Source organism: Rhinolophus sinicus, chromosome 15 (genome assembly GCF_057876585.1).
Source record: "Rhinolophus sinicus isolate RSI-liver-muscle chromosome 15, RSI-T2T, whole genome shotgun sequence".
Lineage (NCBI taxonomy): Eukaryota > Metazoa > Chordata > Mammalia > Chiroptera > Rhinolophidae > Rhinolophus > Rhinolophus sinicus.
In genome coordinates, this window is record NC_142515.1 from 98,595,275 (window position 1) to 98,621,955 (window position 26,681).

General features: G+C 32.9%; 1 protein-coding gene across 7 annotated transcripts in view; it reads right to left on the reverse strand.

Moving 5' to 3' along the window:
* Positions 1 to 575: 575 nt before the first annotated feature.
* The window catches only part of NEK1 (NIMA related kinase 1), a 129,469-nt gene continuing 103,363 nt past the window's right edge, over positions 576 to 26,681 (reverse strand). For all 7 annotated transcript variants that reach the window (XM_074338302.2, XM_074338305.2, XM_074338306.2 and 4 more), the window contains 9 exons: positions 23,224 to 23,400; positions 19,584 to 19,704; positions 16,766 to 16,857; positions 15,689 to 15,936; positions 11,731 to 11,882; positions 8,416 to 8,624; positions 7,271 to 7,401; positions 6,961 to 7,093; positions 576 to 1,805 (listed from right to left, as the gene is read on the reverse strand). In XM_074338302.2, coding sequence (XP_074194403.2) covers positions 1,792 to 1,805; positions 6,961 to 7,093; positions 7,271 to 7,401; positions 8,416 to 8,624; positions 11,731 to 11,882; positions 15,689 to 15,936; positions 16,766 to 16,857; positions 19,584 to 19,704; positions 23,224 to 23,400 — 1,277 coding nt within the window. In that variant the 3' untranslated portion in view covers positions 576 to 1,791. The remainder of the gene's footprint in view (positions 1,806 to 6,960; positions 7,094 to 7,270; positions 7,402 to 8,415; positions 8,625 to 11,730; positions 11,883 to 15,688; positions 15,937 to 16,765; positions 16,858 to 19,583; positions 19,705 to 23,223; positions 23,401 to 26,681) is intronic.

Here is a 26,681-nt window from a genome sequence, read left to right on the forward strand (position 1 = left end):
AGTCTGATTTGGCCAATTACACAAGTGACTTCATTCATGGTAAAATTCAGTGTCCTTTCCTGTTAAATGGAGAGCATACTAAATTACCATGTAGTCCATTCTAGCTCTAACATTCCATGAATCTATAAATGTTTCCACAGTTCACCTCCAAAACCTGCAACAGACCTTCCAGAACAATAACAGCCCTCTTTCCCACTAGCACAGACCATCCTTCCATAAGAACACTCCAGAGCCACTCAGTACCAATTTACTGGAGACAGCGCCATCCTATTTGTCATCTTTATCCTTAACATCTTTTAAAATATGGCTATATAACTTTTTCTGCTGTGTTATACCTTTACTTGCTTTTCTAATAGTTGTAATAAGTGAAGAATTTAAAAAGAACCCCCACTCCTAATCATTCATCTTCCAGGATTATAGAGAATTAAAGTACAAAATTCAAATATTCTTCCACTAACAAACAGAAAAAAAAAAAAGGAAATAATCAGGTAAAAGAAACGAAAGTGTTCTCAGCTCTGTGTAAAAGCATTCTATTGAGAACAGTGCTAATGAATATATGGCAACCAACAGTGTACTTCAGGTAAATAATAAAAATTTAATAGTAGTATCACAAAATAAACAAAAGTATAAAAATCAAGTACTTAGTTTTGGTGTTAGAAATAATGTACATAATAAATTCATCATAGTACTGATAGTGCTGCAAGATAAGATTTTATTGTTCAAATTATAGATTATGCAAATCAGGCTGCTTTGCACTCAAATATCAAAACTTCTGCTTTTATTACTAAAAGCATCTGGACTTTAGACATCTCTAATGAAACCATGTAATACCTGGCATATTGCAACTGAAGCTGTGTGACTATCATCTAAATGATCTAAAAAAATCCTCTTATAATTGAAATAAAAGAGGCAGTCATTCCCCTGCTTTGGAATAATAGTTACCAAAACTGTCACAGTGTCAAAATAAAAATGATTCCTTTCTCCTTTTGAATCTCATATAACCTTAAAGCACATGAATGAGAGAAAGTTAAAAACAAAAAGGGCAACTTTATGCTATATGCTAGGCAATATTGAAATTCACAGACTAATTGCTAGGTGTAATATTCCTGGTTCTGGTCATTAACCACCCTTTTAGAATATCAGGAAATATAATTTTGCTATTCTTGCATAATCAAATTTTTCAACAGTTTCTAACACAGTTTTTATAGCCGGTTTCCACAGTGCTAGTTCAAGAGACGCACTGGTTGAAAAAGGACTGAGAATAAAGACTTTAAGGCTAAATATTCCATCTTCAAAATGTAATGATTTAAATAGAGCCCTTGAGAAGGTTAATACCTAATTGCTGGCCAAGAAAACAAACAGAAAAAAAGGTCATATTTAAATACTGAAATGAAAAACCACAGGCATGTCTTTCACAACAGAAGTAATTCTTTCAATCTAAAGACATTTGCTGAAACTAAAAGTTACTTTACTGCATGGTAAATCTTCTTCAAAACCATTAAGTTCAGTTCTGGATCAATGTCTGTTAAGCTTTGGCTGGATGATTTAATAAAGTACATATTCTGTAGGAGGTAACTATAGAACTCAACAAACAAAATAAAATACATAAAATACTATAATCTTTAATGAAAAATGGTATGTTTGTCCATCTTTTTCATGCAATCAGCATAGGCATCTTAAATCTGATGTATCATTTATTAAAAAATTGCTACATTCCACTGAAGCTTGTTATTGTGACGCACCAAATTTAAACACTTGCATACAGTTGAGTATTAAAGAATGTTCTGAGGATTATTCATCATTATCTGTAGAAAAAAGAAAAAACTTAATTCATTCCATTGCAAATCAAACTATATGTATCTACTTGTAAAAAACTCATTCTATTTCATGCTAAAGTAAAAGAGCTTTAATATAGTTTTAAATGTAGTTTTTATTATATTAGCACATGTTTAGTATAAAATAGTCAGACAATATAAAGAAGAATAAGGTGGGAAGCAAAAATCACCCATAAGGAAAGTCAATCAATGCTAATAATTTTATACAAATCTTCCCAGATCTTTTCCTATGCATATATAAATATCTTTTTAAAATTTACAACAAAATGCAGTTCTGAGACATGAGTTTTTCCCCTTCAAACACGTAACAGACAGAAAGATACATAAATAAGTAATAAAGCAAGATTATAAAATGCGAATGGCAGAATGTAGATGGTGGGTATATATGGGTAATAACTGGGAAGTTCTTTCAATTTTTCCATGATGAAAATTTTACAAAATGTTGTAAAAGAATAAATCATAGATATATTCCATGTCAATTTCAATGGCTGCATCATATTTTATGGGTATGTCATAATTAAGTATTTATATTCATAGGCATTACGGTTATTTCCAATTTTTCTTTATTCTAGAAAAAGACTGTTCAATGAATTAGAGTGCTTAATTTAATCTTGGCACTCTAGCAAAATTCATTAAAATCCAAGTCATCTCAAATCATGGCCCTGCTTAAAACCTTTCACTAGCTCCCCACTGCCTTAGGATAGAAACTGTGCCCTTATATGGATTATAAAGTCCTTCATTATCTGGCCTTTTAACCATTTCTAGCCTTACCTACTTTCATTGCCTATATTCCCTAAATGTCCTCATAATTTATGCTTTACTAACAGTGACTTGTTTATAGTTCCCCTAATAAAGTATTTTGTATCCCTCTGTGTATAAGTACACATATTGATTTGCGGGTAAATTCATCTTTTAAAATCCATCTCTGATGTTATCTACCCTAGGAAGAATTCCCCTGACACCTTTATTTTTTCCATATGGCTGGATCATTACTTTATGCAACATGCATTTTACTGCTTCCAATGTTCCTCTCATCACTCCACTGTAATTTACTTAATTTGTACAATTACAACATGTTTCAAATGGGGAAGTACAGAGAACAAACTAATGAACATACATGTGCCTAACACCTAGAATTAATAAAAGTTAACTTGTGGCCATATTGGTTTGGATTATTTGTTAAGGAAAAACATATTACAGAGAGAGAGAATCCTTTTCCAGTCTTATCGCCCTCTCTTGTTCGCCAGGGGCATTATCAGTATCCTGAAACTGATGTATATCCTTCTCTCCTGTTCTTTCCCCCTCTTTTATTACATAAATGCACACCTAAATAAAATTGCTTTTAAACGTTATATGAATGGTACCATGTACTACTTATTCAATTGGTCATATCTGTGGGGTTTATATAACCATATTGACAGATGAAATTTTAATTCACTTCTTTTAACTGCTGTATAGAATTTCATTACATAAACAGTACAATACTCTACCTAAAATTAATGTGGACGGACGGTATGTATTTCCTTTTTAAGAATCTATAAGCTTGGACAGCTAAGATCAATGCTCTACATGAGGACATGGGGGCCTGTGCCATTCTACCATTGGCCACAGTTATACTCCTTTTTTTGTGGAGGAAAAGCTTCAGAATGATATAAAATAGTTTATACGTTTTATTAGCTCTATTTAACTTCTGACCCTGGATAGTACCTACTTATGGGCTAACTGGCATTGATTTTTACCAATAGCTATAGTTGTACATGATTACCAAACCTGCACTGTAATAGTTATGGGGGACTTGAAAAGTCGAAGCTGTCTTTTGAGGATTCAGATAATTTCCAGTGAAATGTAACAAAAATGTGTTTTAAGCAATCTTTGGAACTAGGACCTTAATGACTCTGACACCACTTTTGGGTGACCTAGATATAATTTACCCATCTCCTCCCTTCATTACCCGTCCCCTCTCCCAACACAGAAAATAAAAGTATGTAGGCACCATATGCAGATGACATGGTTTTATTATTACCTCCTAGATGTGACTTAAAAGACAACAACAGTCTATCAGACAGCTAGATCTGGGGCAGGGGTGGTGGTGGTGGTGGTCTAAGTATTTCCAATTAGAAGGGCTCTAAAATAGCTATTCTAAATCCAATCATTGTCTAACATTCAACCGTCTTATGATTACATTATAAAACAGCAAGTTAATTTATTCAGACAATTCAATATACATTTTACAGCCAGTTTACTGAGTTGATGTATTAATAAGTTGTAATGCGTTAGGGGCTTTAGGAAGATTTTTAAAAAGGTTTCCAGGGTAGGCATTTGGCTTTAATTACTTTACATTTTTTCTAGGCTAAAGGAATTACTGCCAGGCTTTATGATACACTTAAGGGTCCTCATCCCCTTTTCATTTTTATGGTACAGAAAATTTGATATTGCTTTTTGAGGAGTGTGATAGCCTCACCTGATTCTTGGTGCTTTGACGGGAAAATGGCCTGTGCAGGCATTTATGCTTTTGAAGCCACTCAGCTGTCAAAAGAGGGTGTCAATTCTACCTTGTGGTTCACCTGACTGTTAATAGTTCTCCACTTAAGAGGCAATACAAAAGAAAAGTTCCCCAGATAGTTGTCAGGCAAAGCTGAATCCCCAAGCACATTGTTGTTGATTATTTATGAAAAGCTGTACTGAACTACTACTTAGGAGAACTGCCTGAAGGATGAATAGTCTGAATAAGAATTGAACTTGTTTGATACTGTCCACATATTTACTTAAATGGAATCATTTTCTGGCCTTACGCCAGAACCTTATACCGCGTCATATAATAAGAAAGAGCCCCATGAAATCTAAGTATTGTAAAAATTATTGAGGATATTTTTCAGAACATTATAGTACTGTTTTATAAAATGGGGTTCAAGATCGCAATAAAATTAGGAATCCACAAGTTCCAGAAAATGTTTAAATTTCCTATTCTCAATTTGATGATAATAAAAATAATCTTTTCATATTTAGGGGAAAAACACGTTTTACAGTAATAATTCACAACTGACAGACATTTCCAAAGAGTAAGACTTGAGTTTTTCATTGAGGTCTATGGACTTAGATTCTTGGACTCTGAAAAAAATTGTCCCCTTTAAAGGAATCAAGATGTTATCCAAGTTTGAGGAACACTGTATCACAATCCTTTCTTAAGAATCATGGGAAAAAGTTTTCCTTTCTTGCAATACCAAAAATAGCTGTTCTCTGAATAACTGACATGTTTTGTCTCATGAATGCTGTGACTCATGTACTTAATTAGCTTTCCTGCTTTGCTAGAAAGATCAGCACCATAGTAATGAAAACATACTGGTTTCTGAAGCTTTAAAATAATAGTACTTACAGTCCCTGAAGATTTTCTAGTCTTGATTTAACACTATTAGAGTTTTACAAGACCTTTAGTTCCATTAAAGCAATTTAAAGATGTGTGTGTGTGTGTGTGTGTGTGTATATATGTATATATGTTGTTTTTTTTTTGGCTGAGCTTCATAAACATGTATCATAAAACTTGAGGAAAAAACAGTCAATGTAGATAAGTCTACATTGCTCCCCCCCAAAAAAATTTCTTGAATTTGATTTTAGCAAACGATTTTTCATGAGTCAAAATATCAAATATTTTTATCAAAAGCCTTGCTCTGAAACACTTGAACTGAATATTAACCACTCTGTTCCTGTGAACACTGAACATAAGTATTTATCATCTCACGCCCAAATGTACCTACTTATACAACAGATCTTCTCATTTCCAGTCTTGGTATTCTCCGAACCATCCAGAACACTGCTGCCAATTGAACTTTATAAAACATCTCTTTCATTCTGTCCGTTCTTTCAGTTCAAAAATCTTCACTGATTTCCACTATGTATTTTAAACACTCACAGTGTCTAATCACAAAGATTGATTCTCAACAAGAAGCTTCTAATAGTCCAGTTAATCCTAATACACATTAATTGTTGGTTCATTCTGTTTTCTCTACATGTTATGTCCTCTACATTTCTTTCCATTTTTCACAGTCTAACCTTCCCATCTCTAATTCCTACTGCACTGAAAAGTATTTTAGGATGAGCAGTTTTATACATAGTTTTACACTTTCCTTCATAGATTTATGTCTCATTTCCCAAGGAAACTGTAAGCAACATGTAAGCAAAGATTGTCTTTTAATCTCCATAGTAATGAAGGGGTAGGCATACAAGAAGCACACAAAAAATACTTTGAAAACCAATTATACTACATTAGATTGCAGATCACCTCTTTATTTTATAGCAAAGGAAACTGAAAATTAAGATGAAATAAATCACTCAGCGTCACGTTACTAGCCTCCCGCAGAGTCAGGACTATATAACACCCATCTCTTGGTTCCACGTTTAGTGCTCTTGACTACATTTAAGGGGAGAAACCATTTTTCATTTTAATAACTTCTAATAAAGTCCTAACAAATTTTGAGTGATTCTATAAGTAAATATTTTCCAAATATAAAAATGGTCTACATTCAAATCACTACAGGTGAACTCTACTTACCGTGGGAGAGATTACATTTGGTATTATTTAGGAGAAACTTTACATATTGGTGAACCATGTGTCTAGAACAGGGGTGTCAAAACTGTGGCCCACAATCCATTTTTAATTGGCCCACAGCAAATTCCAAAAATATATTTAGTTTACTTAAATAAACCAGGTGAGGCAATACGTACTTCACCTTGAGTCAGTGGCCCGGCTGTGTATTTTACCGCATATGGCCCTGGGTGAAAAACGATGAAAAAAGTTTGGACATCCCTGGTCTAGAAGTTTAATACTACCTCCTTGATAACAAAATATTCTAATTTCTAGAACTGTCCAATAAGGAGGCTTTAAAAAAAACTCACTCAGCTATTACTTATAAATTAAATAAAAATACTGACTTAAAGGACTTAAGTCAATAAAAGTATATGCCAGAATCAGTAAAAGTATATAACACAATTAATTTTATAATTCCTTAAAAGTACTAGATATGGTTCCAATATAGATTTTTCCAAAATGCTTGTGTTATAAGCTCATCAATTTAAATTTGTCATTTTGTTTTTTGCACGTTTAAAATATTAAAAAGGGAGGCAACCTTACCTTCTTGATAGACTCCATCTGCCATGACTAAATGAAGAATCTTGGCATAAAGATGCTGATGTTCATTTCCCAAAATATTCTGAGCTATTGTTGAACAAGTCTCAATGTTTTCATCTTCATCTTCATGAACAGCCTAAACACAATTTCCAAATGTGAATATTTCAATATTCTTTCTCTAAGATTTATCTTTTAAATAATTATTTATTATTTATAATAAATCTATTGACCAATACAAAATCACTCACATTTTGCTAGCAATTCAAACAGAGCATGTTTCAAAATTAAATGTTTTAACTGACATTTTACTTACCTTTATTTTCTCATAAACCTCAAAAAACTTTTCAAAACCTATTTCCTGTTCCAGGTGAAGTCTCAGTTCCTCTAAATGATTAAAGACACTATCATATTCACATTCACTAGTTATCTCACCATCACTGTTATCTAAAAAACATAAATAAAAAGAAGGTATTTTATGATTAAAAAGACTGAATAATTCTTACTCTAATAGACTAAAATTCTATAAGTGAATAATTTCATTGAAATAGATTACCTTGTACTTTATAAAGTTTTTATTATAATATTTGTTATTTATATAGGTAATCAATGTATATATAAATCTGTTTTAACAAGAATGTTACTTTGGAAATCTTTTATCAGCACAAACAGTAAATCAGGGTATATTAAAAACTTTCCTAGAGATGTCATCTAACATAGTAAAAAGTGAAAAAAGCACACCCATATGTTCTACATCAAAGCAACCAACCCTAATTGCTATTTTTAAAAAGTTGATATTAAACATGGGCCAAAACATGAAAAAGAATGCAGAAGGCAGGCAACCTAAGATACATACCACGAAACTTTAGTAAAGCACGTAAAAAGTATTATAAATGCTCTACATGTTTTATGTCATGTACATGCTAAGGATAACTGAAAAAATCTTGTAACAGACAAAATTACTAAAGAATCATTCCTTTTCACATTAGCTCTTATCCCCAAATAAACACAGTTATTGAAATAAACAAATTTTCTCTGCACCTTAGGGGTAATGCGATGAGCAAAGAATGGTTTCTAAACAAAAAGAAAGTGTCAAAGTTTTAAAATCTGCTTTTGGTATTAACTCTTCTGGTTACCCAACTGTATGTGGAAACTGTCTGCAAAACATAAAGTGCTAAGTTATTATCTTTATTACTAGAAAAATAAGTCAAGAAATGGATATTACCCTGTCAAGAAAAATAAAAATGCTTCAAAAACCATTTCCTTAATTTAGTGGGTAAGAAATGGAAAAACTGTGTATGCACATTTATATGGAAAGAAAAGAAAATGAAAGTCAGACACAAAAGCATGCTTCAGTTTTATTTCAAGTTGGAAATGGTTCATATTAGATATCAGAAAAATATACTTGAAATATCTGTACATACTGAAAAAAGAAAAAGGCCCACAATTATGATCACGTACCCGAGTGCCATTCTTCATTTAGGGCACTTTCACTGCTGGGATTGTCATCCTCATCTGCCAGATCTGTCCCAATTTCAGTCTGCTCTATGTCAGAGTTTTTTAAGACTGATTCTTCCTCGTCACTGTATTCTTCCCCAGGTGGTTCACTGAGTAACTGCTCCATTGAGGCCTGAAGCTCTTGTAAATCTGTGTCAGTTTCTTCAAACACACTGAAATTTAAAAAAATTAAACAAAACATTACCAAACTTTATTCTGAAATTTTACTTCAACTCAAATGCATGGATGCCTTTCTACTTAAAATTACTAACAGTGGATAAAAAGAAACGTGAAAAAAAACCTACAGTTTTTAGCAAAGGAAATAAGGATTAATACAATTGACAAATAAAGCACATAACACATATTCTGGAATACATGAGCCAAAAGATGACTTATTTAAAATGGTTTTGATTTGCCAAAGAGAATCATCTAACCATCAATACTAATAGTTGCTTATATTTTGAAAGACAGTTTCAATATTTTAAGAGGCCAGACTAAAGAGATTTTTCACTTGCTTTCCAAAACAAATACTTAATGTTCAAATATTTTTCTTTCATGTTATTTTGAAAGTTCAGCAAAATCTTGGTGTGGATGTATAAGAATAGTAAACTATACAAGAAACTTTCCATATAAACTCTTACTGGGCATTTGAACTCTTAGAAATTAAAATACTTAGGGAATTATATGTTCAGGTTAATAGGATAAGCTAGTAAATAAAATGGTCCCCAGAAGTCTTATCTCTAGATGCTTATTCTTGAAAATATTTCTAAAGTACATAATAAGGAGACTTTACTGTGTAATGAGAATATACTACCCATAATAATCTTCAGTGGGGAATCTTGTTTCCAAGACCTTGCTCAGGATATTAATTCTATTTTCAGGGGATTATAGATGCTACAGTGAACTAATTAATGCAAAAATATTATATATTTATATAGTACTTTAGTTTGCTACGCAGTTTTATTTAAATTTCATTCACATAAAACTCCCTTTAGAGACATGGAAACTGTGACTCAAAGTGTGTAAATGACTTATTCACAGCCACACACTCAATAAATGACAAATACAGGATTGAAATCTAGGTCTTCCAACCACTTCTACAATACCAAAGAAATGTGCTCATCAATGTTATCTTTCATATTGTTCGCTTCTTTCTCCTAAAGTGGCATGAAATGGAAAAATTTGCTAAACTGAACACAAGGGCTGATTAAGGCCTTTCTTAAAGTTTACACTCTAAACAAATAGACAAACATTTACTGACCAATTAAAATATAAACAATATTATGTGAGACCTTGAATAAAATTTCCATTAATGGAAAAAGAAAATAATCTTTAAATGTAGAAATATCTTTATTTTACACTAATGTGTACAGTCTCTTACTCTGAATTTGTAGCAGTTGTAGAAAAGCAAAGCATCTAATTAGAATGAGAAAGAGAGAGTGTCTAATTTCTTGGGTCATCCTCCTAGTAGCAGCATTTAACTTACTATTTAATCACAAGACTAACATACCGTGCACATTTGCTATGTACCATCGCTACAGTGACTGAACATTAGCCTGTTGATAAAATCTCTTAGTGGCCAGCCTAGAGGAATTAGTGTCCTCCACAGGGGTCTTCACACACACACACACACACTAAGCAGGGCTGCTAAGTCTACCTTTGTAAGAAAAACATAACATGAAGATCTTTTATGAAATGAGCACTCAACAATTTGCCTCAGGTACTTTTAAACCTGTCCCAAATTCACTTTTTAGTATGCTTTCTTAATATATGACCTTGAGTAAAATTTGGATCAATTTTTTTTTCCACAAAGAAAACTTCAACTGAAATTTCCCTATTTAGACATGGAATAACTTACTTTAAAAATAATGTAGTTTTCAAATTCTAAAAATAATATTAAAGGCTTCTAATTTAAATTTTAAAATAAAATTCTGTCAGCAACTAGTAATTAAAAGAATGAAAGCCACAAATGAGCTGTAGTACACCCAGATAAAAACTGATGACTTTATAAAAACTTTGCGGAAAAAACTGTTACCTCGCTCTTTGTCAACCATAAAGGTACTGAAATGTTGGATTCTCTTCAGGATTAATAGAAACAGAAAGTTAAAGTGCTTAATGACCACAGCCAAGTAGAAGAAAACAAGGATGAAAAGGTAACTTTTGCTCCAAATTTTGAGCGCACCAGCAAAATTCTACAGAACTCTATTAAAAATGAGAAGAAAAGGCAACCTTTAAAAGTTTGGTTAGAAATTTAAAAAAGGGCAAGACTTAAGAAAAACAGAAACAAAAAATAAAATGTACCAGATGCAGTAACCCTGGTTCTAGTACTATAGGGGGTTAAAATTGTTAGACTGATATAATGCTTTTAATAAAACCAAACAAGTTCTTTTTATTGAATGGCAGAGGCAAAAAGGAGAAAGTTAAATTTAAAAAAATCAGAAAATAAATCATACAAATTCTAATATTTTGTCATGTAGTTTCCTGGTGACTTGAATACACTGTACCTTCTCAAAACACTTCATTCCAGGGAACTCTGGTTGTATTTCCCCGAAAAGTTTGTAACTTTTGTCTGAGGAGCTGAGAAGGCTGATATGAAAGGTGAAGCAGAATTATGACATAAAAGGCCATCACTTCCCCCCGCTCTCAGAAGTGTTGGTTAAATTACCCTTCTACATTTTAGATTCCTCATGAATCAGGAAGACAGGAATTTTGTGAAAGCAATTAAGTTACATGTAGAACTCACATGTAAACACATACACACAGGAAAAATAAACAACTATTCCACCTGCTAACACCCCACTGCCATGGCTTTGAAGTCATTCCCAGCAGGAGACAGATGTGAATGAAGCTTTCTAGTCATATTCCTGGGGGACTGCAGAATAGTAACTGCTTCACGAATTCCCATTGCAATCCCTAGATCATGTGGTGTTACACTATTAAAGAGTCATTATCCTGCTAATGTACATTTATTTAACATTTATTAAGCACCTACCATATGCAAATCATTGTGTAGGATGCTAAGTGGTGAATAAGACAGAGAATACCAATAGAAACTATTTTCTCATAGTCAAGTTAGATTAAGTTATATTATTTAGAAGCAGATAGTCAGATTAAAATTTGCATGCCTGTACTTTAAATATGTTGTAAAAAGTTAAAGGAGTAGTGACAAGTTAGTTACAGATCATTTCAAAAAATGTCTGGGTAAGTTATCATCTCTAGAGCATACACGCATATAAATTCAGAAATCCATGTCACTATCTATGACACGATCACACTCACATGTCTTCACAATCAGAAGGTCCTTCTTTAATGTGCTCATCTTCAATGTCATCTATTTCAAGATTGTCTTGACGTACATCTGCTACAGTAGGCACATCCATCAGTGTTCTGAACAGCTTTGAGAGATCGGGAAGTGAACATGTCCTCAACATCTACAAAAAAGTCAACGATTCCTTACAGGAGTAAGATAATTAGAAAATAAAAACAACAACAACAAAAATTAGAGCTAATAATTTCATCATATATATATATATATACACACACAAACATACACACGTGTGTGTGTGTATATATGTGTGTGTGTACAACCTAATTCTCTGGAATTTCAGCGAGAATCTAAACTTGTGAGTTACGCTTGGGTTTAATGTGCAAGATTAAAGGAAGTCACCTTTAAAAGGAGGGAGAGAGGTTTATTTGGGGCACGCACATGGAATGGAATCGGAAATCTGTCAGGAACTAGGCAGAGCAGGAAACTGCCAGTTTGCTCCTTCTCACTCATGGTCCATATTGTCCCTCTTTAATGGTGTCTCTGCTAAGTCTCCCTCTAACTTTCCTATGGCCAACCCTCCCCATATATTTTTGCCCAAAGCCTGGAGTGAGTTAGTCTGAAGCTTGGCTAGGTACCATCACACACAATTGGTGATCCTTTGTGTCACTTTAGCACTAGGAGTTGCTGACTACCCAACACTGATTAAATCAGAGGCCTTAAATTAGTGTGGGGTGGGGTGGGGAGGGAGACCCAACAACAACAACAAAACCCTAATTTTGCTTTCCTGAGCAATAAACCGTGAGTGGAGCTTTTACCACTATGGGAAGCTAAAAAGACAGGCAATTTGATGTTCACACTGGGAATCACTTGTAGCAGCAGGATGAGAAGGAACTCAGCAAACTGAACTGAGAAAAAAAAAAACAATGTACAGTTGAGGTGTTAAAAACTTGAATTTGTGTTGGATATGACCAGGGATAATAGGAATAGCTTCTGTCACATTCAACTATTAGAATGTGATGGATAGACAGGGCTATGAAACAAATATCTATTACAGAAGTCTTGAGGTCGGGTTAACCCTGACGGAATCTGTGAGGTTTGAAACATGACTCCTAAAGCCCTGATAAGAACCCTACACCAGATGGGAGACTGTGAAGAAAACACAATGTTTAGCATATTAATGAACATTTATATAGTTGGCCAATTTTATTGGTACAACTTGTTTTCGAGAATAAAAAAAGATAGATTTCCATTATTTGAACATAATTTACATATTATAGCACTCAAGAGGACAAAAATGGTAATGAACTACAAGATGGTGAAGATACACTGGTTGTTAAAGCACTTAATAATGGTACTGAAACTATTTCTTTTGCTATATCTCCCACTGTCAGCAGAATTTATGCTTGACTTATTTATTATTTTAATGGCTTGAAACATGTATATCATAAATCAGCAGTATGCAAAATATGTACCCAGTAACAGTTTCTCCAGATACACACTAATCAATAAAAATAAATAGTATATATGCATAACATACCTAAATACAAGGGAACTATACAAAAGGATGCAATAGTTTTTAGGTTGAAATAAATTTTAGCCCTGGAAAATCATCTCACTTCTAATTTATTCCTTTCACTAGAAAAAATAACTTTTATAGTACAACATAGAACAAGTGCTATGTAGGTTGACAACATTCCTCTCAGAATGGGTCTACACACCTAGCAATCCAACAGCTATCTGTTCTATATTAAAAACTCTTTATGTTCAGTTTCCATTGATAGACTGTTAAAGTTTTAAATAGGATATTCATCTTCAGTCAGAAAAATTTACATAAGAACACTTTCAGTTCTATAATTCTATTTCTAATTTTTTCATGTTGTTTAAATAATATTCTATAGTTTAAACATTCATAGAAAGGAATATTCCTCAAAATAGTTGTTCATCCATAATATGTTGCCTGAAATCTTACTTCATTTATAGTCAAACTAATTTTTTTTCCCTAGATTCTTTGTAGTATGATTTTACAGTCGACATTTGGTGCAATTATAAATCAAACAGGAGAGCAATGTTTTAGGAAACCTTAAAACATTTTAAAAAAATATATTCTTCCTTTAGATTTTTCGTTGTTGGTTAAGTTCTATTTTTTTTTCCAAAAAATACGAGAGCCATGTAAGATAGTGAATGAATTAAGTACTAGTTGCACTACAGAACTTCACATGAAATACTTACTACTTGAAAAAATTGTCACCTCACTTTTTCATCTCTAGTATTTTTCATATAATACTATGAATTAGTAATAATCTGGTTATATTATGAAATAGTTTATGATGAGCACATTTGTTTAGACTCTGCTTACTGCAATTAAACTATAACACTGTACCCTCAAAAGAGCTTCTACAAATAAATACTTGCTAAGTTCAACCCATAACCTGGGTTAAAAAAAACTGGATTTAAAACATTAATTTAAAAAATTGTGAGCATTTACCAAAGGTAAAAATTAGAGACATTATCTAAGAATTGATATTTTAGTAAATAAAAAGAAGACATTTTAGGCACATGTGCTATTTGAATTACATATTAATATTTTCCCCCCACCTTGCATTTGATATAACAAGAAAAAAAATTCTCAAGTTTTCATAAAGGTCAGTTTCCACTCCACTCCTCAGATGAGAAAAGTCTCACTGGAACTCATGTGGTCTCTCTCCACCCATTATTTATTTATCCCCTAAAGCGAGGAGGGTCCAAAATAAGGGACGAACAGTTTCATTTAGCAACCTACATTCTGCTCTTAGTCAGATCATGAAAGATCGCATCTTTAGATTATTTTATTTTGAACTATTACAAATTCACATTCAGTGATCTTCGTTATATTTTCAATTTTATCAAGTGACTCTATTACAAATACCTTGTAAAAGTGGCTACTGTATTTATAGTGTTTCTTGTCAGAAACAACGCAAACCAGAATACAATATATTTCTAGATCTAATGGAAATATCCCTTCCAAATGAAAATGAAATAAAAATATTTTTAAATAAATGAAAGCTGAAAAAAATGTATTACCAACAGGGCTGGACATGAAGTGATAAAGGAAGTTCTTAAAGTGGAAGAAAAATAATATTAGACAGAAACTTGAAATCTGCACAAAGGAATGAAGAATGTCAGAAAAGGTAACTACAGAGGGTGCCAAAACAATGTATACACATTTTAAGAAAGAAAAAAACTTTATTAAAATGGTAACACAATGAATGACATTAGCATTCATTTGATTAACATCATCTTTTGAGTGAACATCATACTACACATTGCTACTGTAATTTAATTCAACTTTGAAAAGTACTGTGTTTCCCTGAAAATAAGACCTAGCTAGACAATCAGCTCTAATGTGTCTTTGGGAGCAAAAATTAACATAAGACCCAGTCTTATATTACTATAATATATATTATAGTAATATAAGACTGGGTCTTATATAATATAAAATATAATACAATACAATATAATATAATATAATGTATAATATAATACATAATATAACATAATACTGGGTCGTATATTAATTTTTGCTCCAAAAGACACATTAGAGCTGATTGTCCGGCTAGGTCTTATTTTCGGGGAAACAGGGTAATACATAGATAACATCTCTTAAAAATGTGTACATTTTTTTGGCACCCCTGGTATGTAAATACAAAAGCCTTTCTCAATTTTTACTTTCTGTAAAAGATAAATGAATGTTTAAAGCAAAAACAATAAAAATGTTTTGTGGCGTTTATAACATGCAGAAGTAAAGTATGTGACAACATCACAAAGGATAGGCAAGAGAGTAGAAATCAAATTATACTACTGTAAGATTCTTATATGTGAATTAGTATATTTGAAGAGAGACTGTGATAAGCTAAAGATGTATCTTAGAAACTGAGAATGACAGCTAAACATTTTTTTAAGTAACGTTTTCCATGTGAGGAGCATACTTGCCTTTGGGTTGTTTGCATCAAATAGACCAGTTGAAAGTCCAATCAGCAAGGAATTCTTGTTTTTATTTCTTGGTGGTGAATCAGAGCGAGATCGAAGGGGAAAGGATTCCTCTGGTGAACACACAATTGACTGAATTTGGGAGACTACATTCAAGTGTTCAGAATGAACCACTTTATGGAAAAATGGTTCTGGTTGCACAGATTTATCTACATCACATTTAGAGAGCTGAGAATCATCTATTCCAGGTTCTGTGGTATAAAGCAAAGATTATGTGGTAAGTTTACACAGTACTTAAAGAAAGTTCTAAGTTATACTGATAAAGCACAGTGTTTTTTAACATGAATTCTAGCAAAAACTTCATGGCTCTCAGAAAACCAAAATCAAACTTTATACAGTAAGTTGTCAATAGGTTCTGTGACTTTAAGCATAATAACGTAACAAAACCCAGTTTACCACAGGCTAAATTGATATAAACAAGAGTTAAGTTCCTACCACTTCTCATCAGTGTTATAAATGAAACAACATTGGATGAAGTGATGTTATTAGAGGACCTGCTGTATGTAATTGTATTACCTTATAAATAATCTTTAACAGGACATACTGTTTTATTGTCAGAAAGAAATTTTAATTTGTTATATACTTCCATTACTCTGGTAGTTCTAAAATGTACACAAAAATGCAAGGAATTATGAAAAAATATTGTTTAGATATTCATATTTAGTTTCAGTTTATCTTGGTTCCTGTAGGTTAGATAGAGAAAAGCATACTTCTTATATTCTAATTAATACTATTAAAAACAAGAGGACAACTTAATGTCACTAGTGTATTGGCTTATTTTTTGGCAAGCAATTCTCATTTTGAACATTCGATAGTATAACTGACCTAAAAGTTTCATTGCTCACGTTGTTAAACGATGCAGGATTATAAAAGCAGAGTCCAGGGCTCTATGCCTGTTACATTTTAAAAATGATTGAGGAGGCTGATAAGGGATGCTGTCTATTAATATATTGTCCAAATAAAAAAGGTCAGTGTTAACAACCTTCCAGAAAGTAATTAGAACAATACAATGATGCTTACCTATATGAACTTCACTAAGTTCATCCTCATTCCTCGGGATTCCATCCTCAGAAACTTCATTTTGCTGAATGGTGGTGATCTTATCTTCCATCCTGCCACAGGTACACCAGTTAAAAACAAACAAACAAAGAAAAAAACGGTTTACTAGAAATAAAAGCACTCTCAAATACAAAAAATGGAACACAAGTTCAATAGCATCCCATGATCCTTCTTTCCAAATATTTTTCATATATACATATATATATACACATTCTCATAAGTACAATGTATTTTCACCCCGTTCAAACCTTCACCAATCATAATAATGCACAACAAGCCCCATCATTTCTTATAACAGCAGTTCCCCCAAAAATATGGCCCCTAGACATTAGCAACACACACTTGTGAGAAATGCAAATTCTCAGGCCCCACCCTAGACCATTAATCAATCAGAAACTTTGCGGGATAAGGCCAACCAATTTATTTTAATAAATCCCAAAGCAATTCTACTGCTTGCTATTGTTTGAGAACCACTACTTTAAGCAATCATAATGCCCCTTAACAGCGAAGAATATAAAGAATTTATGATATAATAATACTATGAAATACCATGAAGCTGTTAAAAAAGGAAGCAGAAATCTATATGAACTGATATGGAATGATAGTTGAGATATATTAAGAAAGTAAAGTAATTTGTAGGTCAATTTATATTAAATGGTGTTAGGTTTTTGGAAAACAGTGTGTAGCAAAGTAAAAGGAATAGAATGATATGCCCAAAAATGTTTTAACCCTCAAAGAGAGTGAATTAACTGAGGACAAAAGATAAAAAAGAAGTGGCAATTGTTATTTCAATAAAGCTTGGAATTAAATTCATGCATTATATATTTTAACAAAAATTTAAATACTGGACAAAAGGTACCAGTAATTTAACTCTGGGGGTTTGCTTTATAGGCAGTTTTAATTTTCTTAATACTTTTAATCCCTCTAGAATTTAAGTAGCTTTTTACTTTTTCAGTTTTAAGTTTTGAACAATTTTCTATTTTTATTTTTAAAACTTTTTATTTGTAATCATACAAGTAATACAACTCTTCATTCAAAATGTAATGTTCCTTGGTTCCTCAAAAAGTTAAACATAGAATTACCATATGCCTCAGCAATTCCACTCTTAGGTTTACACCCAACAGAACTGAACGCAGCTGTTACGAAAACTTGTCCACAAATGTTCATAGAAGTACTATTCACAATTGCCAAAAGGTAGAAACAGCCCTGGAAATTGACCTATCATCATCTGCTGAATGTATATCAACTGCTGAATGAATAAAAATATATGATATATTCGTATCATGGAGTATTACTCAGCCAAGAAAGGAATGAAGAATGGATACATCCTACAACACGGATGTACTTTGAAAACAGTATGCTAACTGAAAGAACCCAGTACAGAAAGCCACATACTGCATGATTCCATATGAAACATCCAGAATAGGCAAATCCATAAAAACAGAAAGCAAATTAGTGGTTGCCAGGCACTGGGGGGGATGGAAAAATGGGGAGTGGCTGCTTAACAGGTACAGGGCTACCTCCTGGGGTGATGAAAATATTCTGGAATCAGTGATAATGATTGGCCAACACTGTGAATATACTAAATACTACTGAAGCACATCTTAAAATGGTTAAAATGATAAATTTTATATTACATAAATTTTACCTCAATTAAAGAAAAATTCATGTTTCTTTTAGGACTCCCCTAACCACTCAATCCCAGTTGCCTTCACTGTTATCGGCTTGGTGTACATCTGATCATACTTTTCCTTTAAATTGCATACATATATACAGTATATACCTGAGTACATATGTAATAATTTTTACATGGAATTATCATAGTATTATTCTAACATAAGAAAATGCTTTTATATTCAATATAATAGTTTCATTAATCATTCAATATTTTGGATATCTTTCCATATAAACAGAGAACTCAAAGAAAAGGCAATAGAAATTAAACTTAAACATTTGAAAAGATGTGCTCAACTTTACCAATAATAAGAGATAAACTAAAACCCTAAATAGAGACTATATTTTACCTATCAGATGGGCAAAACTCAAAAACTTTAATAATGAAAGGTTGGCAAGACTAAGGGGAAAATAGGTTCTTTTCCCTCATACATATGCTTTCATATGTTCTTTCTGAGAGCATACATTAGTACAACCCCAGGGAAAAACAATAATTGAATTACAGTTGCAATTTATAAAAATGCAACTGACCCAGCAATTACACTTCAGTGTATCTATCCTACAGACACACTTACATACATTAAAAATGACCTTATTAAAGGGTTATTCATTGCAGCATCATTTGTAATATTAAGAGACTTATGAAGTGAGTTGTGGTACACACATAAAATGGAATATTAAGTAGCCATAAAACTTAAAAAAGAGGAAGTTCTCTATGTATTAATATAAAAGAATTCCAAGATTACTGACTAACAATAAAAAAGGTGGAAAACACCATGTACATTATACTAACAATTGTATTTAAAAGGGAGGTGGACTGTATATTTTTTGTTTATGTACATATTAAAAATATCTGGAAGGAGGAGAGAGTGCAAATTTGCTGGATGGGGACAGAGGCGGGAAAGAGACGTTTTACTGTATGTCTTCATATACTTGCTGATTGCTGAATCACATGCATGTAATTTCTACTTAAAAATTAAAATATTTTTATAAGGTTTTATAGTAATAGGATATAGCACAATATTAAGTCATTACAGTATTTCTTAAAAAGATATTACAAAAAGGGACCCAGGTTTTGATATGTAAGGAAAAAGAGATAACATACTTAGATTCTTTTGTTACTTTTATCTCACTAATCCACACGTCCATAGCAGTGCAAGGCAAGCTACCATCTTTGCTTGCTTCACTTGACTCTTGGAGAACTTCTGTTTCCAAATCATCAGGTTCTGAAAAGCAAAAACATATAAAACATGTCTCCAAGGAAAATTCATCTAGAAAAAATAGAATAAATTTTCCATAAATTATCATTACCTAGTTTCAGGCCAATGTGTTAATTATAACAGAAAAAAATTAAGCGTTTTATCCATAGATTTTTAATCTTGTTATTGTGTTAACTCTCTATTTCAGTTGTTTCTGAAATGATAGACTTTTCCTTTTACACTTTCACTGCAATAAAAATACTCAAAAGAAATACCGTATACTCCGTATTTTTCATTAGTATATAAAACTTCCCTTAAAATTTCAGTAGAATGTAAATTGCTTTAATGAATGTATAAAAACTAGTTTTAAAAATAACAATATCCGTGGTTAGGAATATGGAAGGAGACTAGACTGTAATATCATTGATTAGTAACTTACAGGAAAGTTCAGTCATGAAAATCTATCTTTCAACATTCAAAAAAGAAAAAAGAATCCTATCACCTAGACTTTTACAATGATATTGAGAACATAATTGAAGTACACTAAATCTATTTTCCTAGACCCTCAAATAATTAATAACCAGAGTAGTACCTCTATTTTCTGGCAGTGGCTCATTTGTTATCTGGTTGATATTTTCTGAATGAAAACAGTGACAAGAAGAGTTTTTCTTCATTTGTTAACTTCTCTTTTTCCTTTCTAATTCAGGTATCAGTACTATCTTGTTTAAGCCATTACCCATTTTTTTCCTGAAATCCAGATAACCTTTCCTTCTATAGTTTAACAGTTTCCAATTAGCTGCCCTATTTAGAAAGGTAACTGATATTGTACAAATCCTTAAACTTTTTATCTTTTATTCATATGATTTTTTGGGTCACTCATAGGCAAGCACTCAGGAGGGAAATCCTTTTCTCGTTACTTTTTAATGGGTACTTGTTCTCTAGCACCTTAGCCTTATTAATGTGATACCTTCTACAAACAAGACTTTTGGCTTTATTACCTGCAAAGTTTAAAATTTTTACCACGTGGCTCTTTGCAGAAAAAGTGTGGTGGCTCTCGCACTAGGCTATCTGGCCTCTATTATATGCCTAACAGGGTTTTGTTTGTTTTTTAAGAACAAACAAACCCTTCTAACAGGGTTTTGTTTGTTTAAGAAAAGTCTTAAGATACCAACTATGATTCTAACAAATAAGACTATGCAAGTTACTGTGGTGAATTAAAGATGGTCCACACATATAGCAAGGTCTCTGACATTCCTCTCATCTAGAGGAGGGCTCTGTGTCCCTCCCCTTGAATATAGGCTGACATTGTTGAGTGCGCTGACCAAGTGAGTCCAGCTGAACTGTTGCTATGCCAAATCCAGGTCTAGTCTTGAAGAGAAATGGCAGCATCCACCTTGGAATCTGGAAGCCTAAGCCACCATGAAAGAAGGTGAACTATAAAGAAGGTGAACTATCCTGGAAAGACCACATGACAAGGTCATGAGATTAAAATGAGAGAAAGTAACCCAGCTGACCAGACCCAGCCAAGCCCTGCCAAGACTCCATAGATGGGACAGGCATTGTCTTGAACCCTCCAGATAAGCAGCTGACAGCTGAATCCCACTGAGTGAGGCCAGCTGATGCCACACAGAGAAGAACCTTCCCAATTCCTAACCCACAGAGGTATGAGATAAAATAAGTGATTTTTAAGTCACTAAGTTATGGGAGTAATTTGTTTTGCATCAATAGATAACTGAATTTCGTATCTGAAAATGGGGGGCTGACATAACAAAAGCCTAAAACATATGCACTGGTTTTGGGACTGAGTAGGAGGCAGAAGTTGAAAGGGCTTCAGGGAGACTGTTGATGAGAGGCTGGCCAGTGGGAAAAAGTTACTGGAGACCGCAGAAAAGGGGATTCTTGTTATGTAGTGGCAGAAAATTGGTACCTATGAAAACCAGGACTACAGAAAACATACTTAATAGAGCCAATGATCTAGCTAAGGAGCCATCTAAGCAGAACGTTCGAAGTGCCAGCTAGCTTCTAAGAGCCTCTGAGAAAGTGCAAGAGAGAGAGAAAGAACTGTTTAGTTTATACAGAGAATTTAGAAAAGAAAGTCCAAGATAATTCCTTCTAGACAACAAAAGCTTCTAAAGGGAAGACAAGGCTTCAAGACAAACGTGAAAGTTAGGACAGTAAAATGTGGTCTCACGGGAAAGATGAAGTCTAAGGTGCGGCCAGAAAACCATTTGTTATGGCATAGAAAGATGTCTCACAGACTCTCTCTGCTAGACGAAAGGATTTCTATGAAATCTCAAGAGCACTGTCTCACAGAATCCTCAAAGACACCTCAAGGTAGAGAAGGGCCAGTCTCAAAAAAAAAAAAAAAAAATAGTGAATGTTAATTAACATTCAATATAAAATCTACAAAATTATGCTACTTGCAGAAGCACCACCAGGAAAACACATAGTTCAGAAGACAAGAACCCTTGAGGACGCCAACTTTTGGTCTAAAGGAAGCACACTGACAATGCTAGTCCTGGGTGGACTTCAGAATTTTTATGGACCAATGATTGCTATGTATTTCCCATTTTCCTTGTTTTTGAAAAGGACTCTCTATTCCTGTTTCATCATTACATTTTAGTGATATGAAAGAGAAGTAACTTTCTCTTGTACTTCTACGTCTTCAAATTGAGAATAATTGTATTCAAAGAACTGTATCCAAGGCCTGACTTTTATAACAACGTCTTGAGACTTTGAGCCAATGTCATAATACAATGAGGCTTTGAGAATGGACATATTTTGCATGTGGGGGGAACATGAATAATTTTTCGTCCAATGGCAGACTATGGCAGATTACAGATGACTACAAATTCTTTAGCACTCTTATCTTTGAAAGGTGGGGTCTGTTTTGCCTCCCTATGAATCCAAGCTGGTATGTGACTGCTTTGACCAATGAAGTATGGCAGAAGTGATACAGTGCCAATTCTGAGATTAACTTTTAAGAGTATAATCAGCCCTTACTTAGGTATCTGTGAGCCCTGGACCACCACATAAGAAGTCAGACTACTTGCTGGAAAGAGTACACAGAAAGGCCTAGAGACTACATGAAAAGGGAGAGAGGCCCAGCTTAGCCCAGCCTTCCAGGTATTTAAGTCATCTTGGACCCATCAGACTAGCCTGGCTGCAAGCTGAATCCCACCCAGCTATCCCAGACACAAAAGCACATAATTAAAAAAAAAAAATCATATTGAGCCAAGTCTTGACTCAATTCCTGACACACAAAACCATGACACATAATAGTTGTTTTAACACCAAGTTTGGGGTGATTTATTGTATTGCATTTTATATATATATATATATATATATATATATATATATATATATATATATATATACACACACACACACACACACAGACTAGTTACTAAAAGTATAAAAAGTAGTGAACCTAATTTGAGGTGAATCACCCAAACATATATACGTATTTTGATGATTTGTTTATAAAGAAACAATTAAAAGTATCATTAAATTAAATATAACTCCTTTTGACCCACTGAAACATACCATCCAAATTTTCTTCCGGTTTCAATGACATCTGTGGAGATGCCTCACTAAACTTTGGACTGTTTCTATCAACAGAAGAAACAACAGTAGCTGATGGGTTCATTTCAACTGAAATACATTTTACTTTTTCTTCTCCACTAATTAAGGGTTTGTAGTTCTCCCCTTCAGGAGAAATATCTGAAAAAACAAAAATGAGAAATCATGTTATGTTTTCACAGAGACTTGAATTTTACCTGTAACAGCATTTAGAACAAAGTACAAAAAGTGCATTCTTAAAACAGGTAATTATTGGTTAAGCTATGATATATTAGAAATTAATAAATGATTAAGGTATATGATAGCCAAATTTCATTTTAATTATACATAATGATTTCTAGGGTAGTTAACCTATGGTTTGCTATTTTTTCCCTTTTTTTTGAAACTAATACATATGTGTCAGGGTGGTAATTTTAAAATTATTAACCGTTTTTGTTTATTTCTGGTAATTGCTAGTTACTTCTCATTATCACAAACTCTCCATACTTTAACTGATACCAGGAAGAATGGATTTACCTCAGAACAACTTACTGAAGTTATCTACAAGATCCCAAGAGGTCACTCCCATTTATTCCTTGAAGATGTTAACTTCCTAGGTCACCGTCAGATGTTCCTTCCCTAAAACTGCCTTCCCTAGTTAGGTTGATTTCTATATCTGCACCAAGAACCCTTCCAATATACGGACTTCCGGTTCCTCTCCAATGACCTGACATTCACCATACCTCAGTCACTCCAATGATCATACCTTAGAGACCTTGTCATTAATTACAGCTCCTCAAAATGTTCAATGTTAAATATTCCACCTTCCAATATTTAACATCCTATTTTTCCAGTTATCTCCCTCTACTACCCCAACTCTAAAAAATGTTACTCTAGCAGAACCTACAATGCACTGATCCTACCATGTGTTCTTTCCCTACCACCCCAATTAAAATTCAACTGAAGTTCATCATGATAATCATTCTCTTGCATACTTCCTCACCTCACTGTACTCCTGTGGCAAAATCCCAACCCTTCATAAATTCAATTTTCTGCCTACTACGTCTATATACACATGGCTGAAAGATTGGAGAAAACCAGAGAACCTTGCTCATTGGTCTCGATTTCATTTCAAGCAGTCCTTTGTGTTGCCTGTGGTCTACCACTATAAAACACTGGATTAGCAGGAACTGCCCCTGGTTCAGTTAATTTCCTTAGGAAAAAAAGTTGTGTATAGGTATTTGTTAGTTGTTTTACCTTACTTCTTCCTAGTCAACAGAGAACAAAACTGTAATGATGCTCATGTTTTGGAATATCTTCCCTTCACCAAGCCTATCAACAAACTGATTACGGTAGAGGTCACATCTGTGTTTTTGTTCCTTCGGCCTTACTTTTATGCTATAAAAATCATGTCTACTGAAATCAGGCACAAGGATGCCAGATAGCATCCTTACTATTAAAGATTGCTTTCCAGGGTCTACCAAATGTCGTAAGAAGAAAAAGAAATCTAAATATATATTAGACAAAAAACGATTTCTTCTTACTGATGATATAACCTGAACATCTGGAAGATCTAAGATGTCAAGGAAAAAAACCTAAAAGATTTAATAAAATAATTCAGTATAAGGAGTCTGCATATAAAATTTTACATAGATAGAAAAAATAGCTTCATTTTAACTAGACATAGCAACTTAGAAAAGGAAATGTAAATAATATATCACCCATTTTAAAGATAAAAATCCACATTGTATTACAATGAATTTACCAAAAAATGTTTTAGAACTTAAATGAAGAAAACAAAATGTTACCGACAAACACAAAAGATGGGTACAAATAAAAAGAATATACTTAAATTCTCGAATTTAATAGCATAAAAATAATACTCCAGAAACCAATATATAAATTAAAACAATTCTAATTATAACACCCAGTTAGATAAAATGAACTTAAAATTCATTTGAAATAATAATTGCCTAAAAATAACCAAGAAAAATATTTTAGAATTCCAATTAGATTAATGATCTTATGTGTGTGTGTGGGGGGGGCACACGCGTGCATAAATGTGTCTGTTACCTATTTAACTTAAAGATTTGGGGAAATTTTCCATCTAATAAGGGAAATTCAGAAGATGTAAAGAAAAAACATAATAGTAAGAAAATTTTAAAAAAATTGCATGTCCAAAAACAGCATAAAAATAAGTGAAGCAGAGTGTGGAAAAACCTGTGATGACGTACCAAATAAAGGTTATCTACATCAGATTAAAAATTCACAGGAAAAAGATAGGCAATGCAATACAGAAAGGACAAAGAATATAAAAAAAAAATTACAGAGAAGCAAATCAAAATGGCCAAAAGAATATGACATGATGAAATTCACAATCAGAGAATCACAAATAAAATCAATGAAATACTTGACTTATAAGACTGGTAACAATGAAAAAAAATACTGAAAATACTGACAAGGCTCCTTTAATATTTGAAAATCAATCAAAGCTATTTGCCAGATTAATAAAGCAGAAAAATCATACACTCATCTCAATTGATTCAGGAAAAGGATCTGATAAAATTCAACTCTTCAAAAGCACAAGACCAGAAGGGAATTCCTTAATCTGATAATGGGCATTTTTGAAAGAGATTTGAGTTAATATAATACATTTACTTCTTTGAATCAAGAACATGACACTCCTATTCAACATTCCACTGAATGACAGTTCTTTGAAGAACAGAAATTGTTAATTTTATTATAGCCCAATTTATTTAGTCTTTTATCATTGGCATTTTTAAGGACAAGTTTAAGAGGACAAGCCACTGAAAGACAAAATATATTTACAACACATACAATTAAAAAAGGGCTTCTATCCAGAATATACAAAAAAACTCCTAGAAACCAAAAGAAAAACAACACAGTGGAACAGGCAAGACACTTGAATAGACAAGTCAAAAAACAGGATATACTATATCTTGGCAAGGAATTTTTGGATGTGATACCAAAAATACAAGCAACAAAAGAAAAAATAAAGTGAGACTACAACAAACTAAAAAGTTCTCCACAGCAAATCAAACAATAAACAAAATGAAAAGGACATCGATGGAATGGAAGAAAATATTTGCAAAGCATGTATCTGACAAGAGGTTAAATATCCAAAATATAAAAGGAACTCATGCAACTCAATAGCCCAAAAAATGGGCAAATTAGAATTAATTTGCTATAATTAATTATAGCAACTGAAAAAGGGCAAAGGAACTGAATAGACATTTCTAAAAAGAAGACGTACAAATGGCCAACAGGTATATGAAAAGGTGGTGAACATCACTATTATTTAGGGAAATGCAAAAAAAAAAAAAAAAAAAAAAAAAAAAGCCACAATAAGATCATCTCAGTTCTATTAATATAGCTATTATCAAAAAGACAAGTAATAACAAATACTGGTGAGGATATGGAGA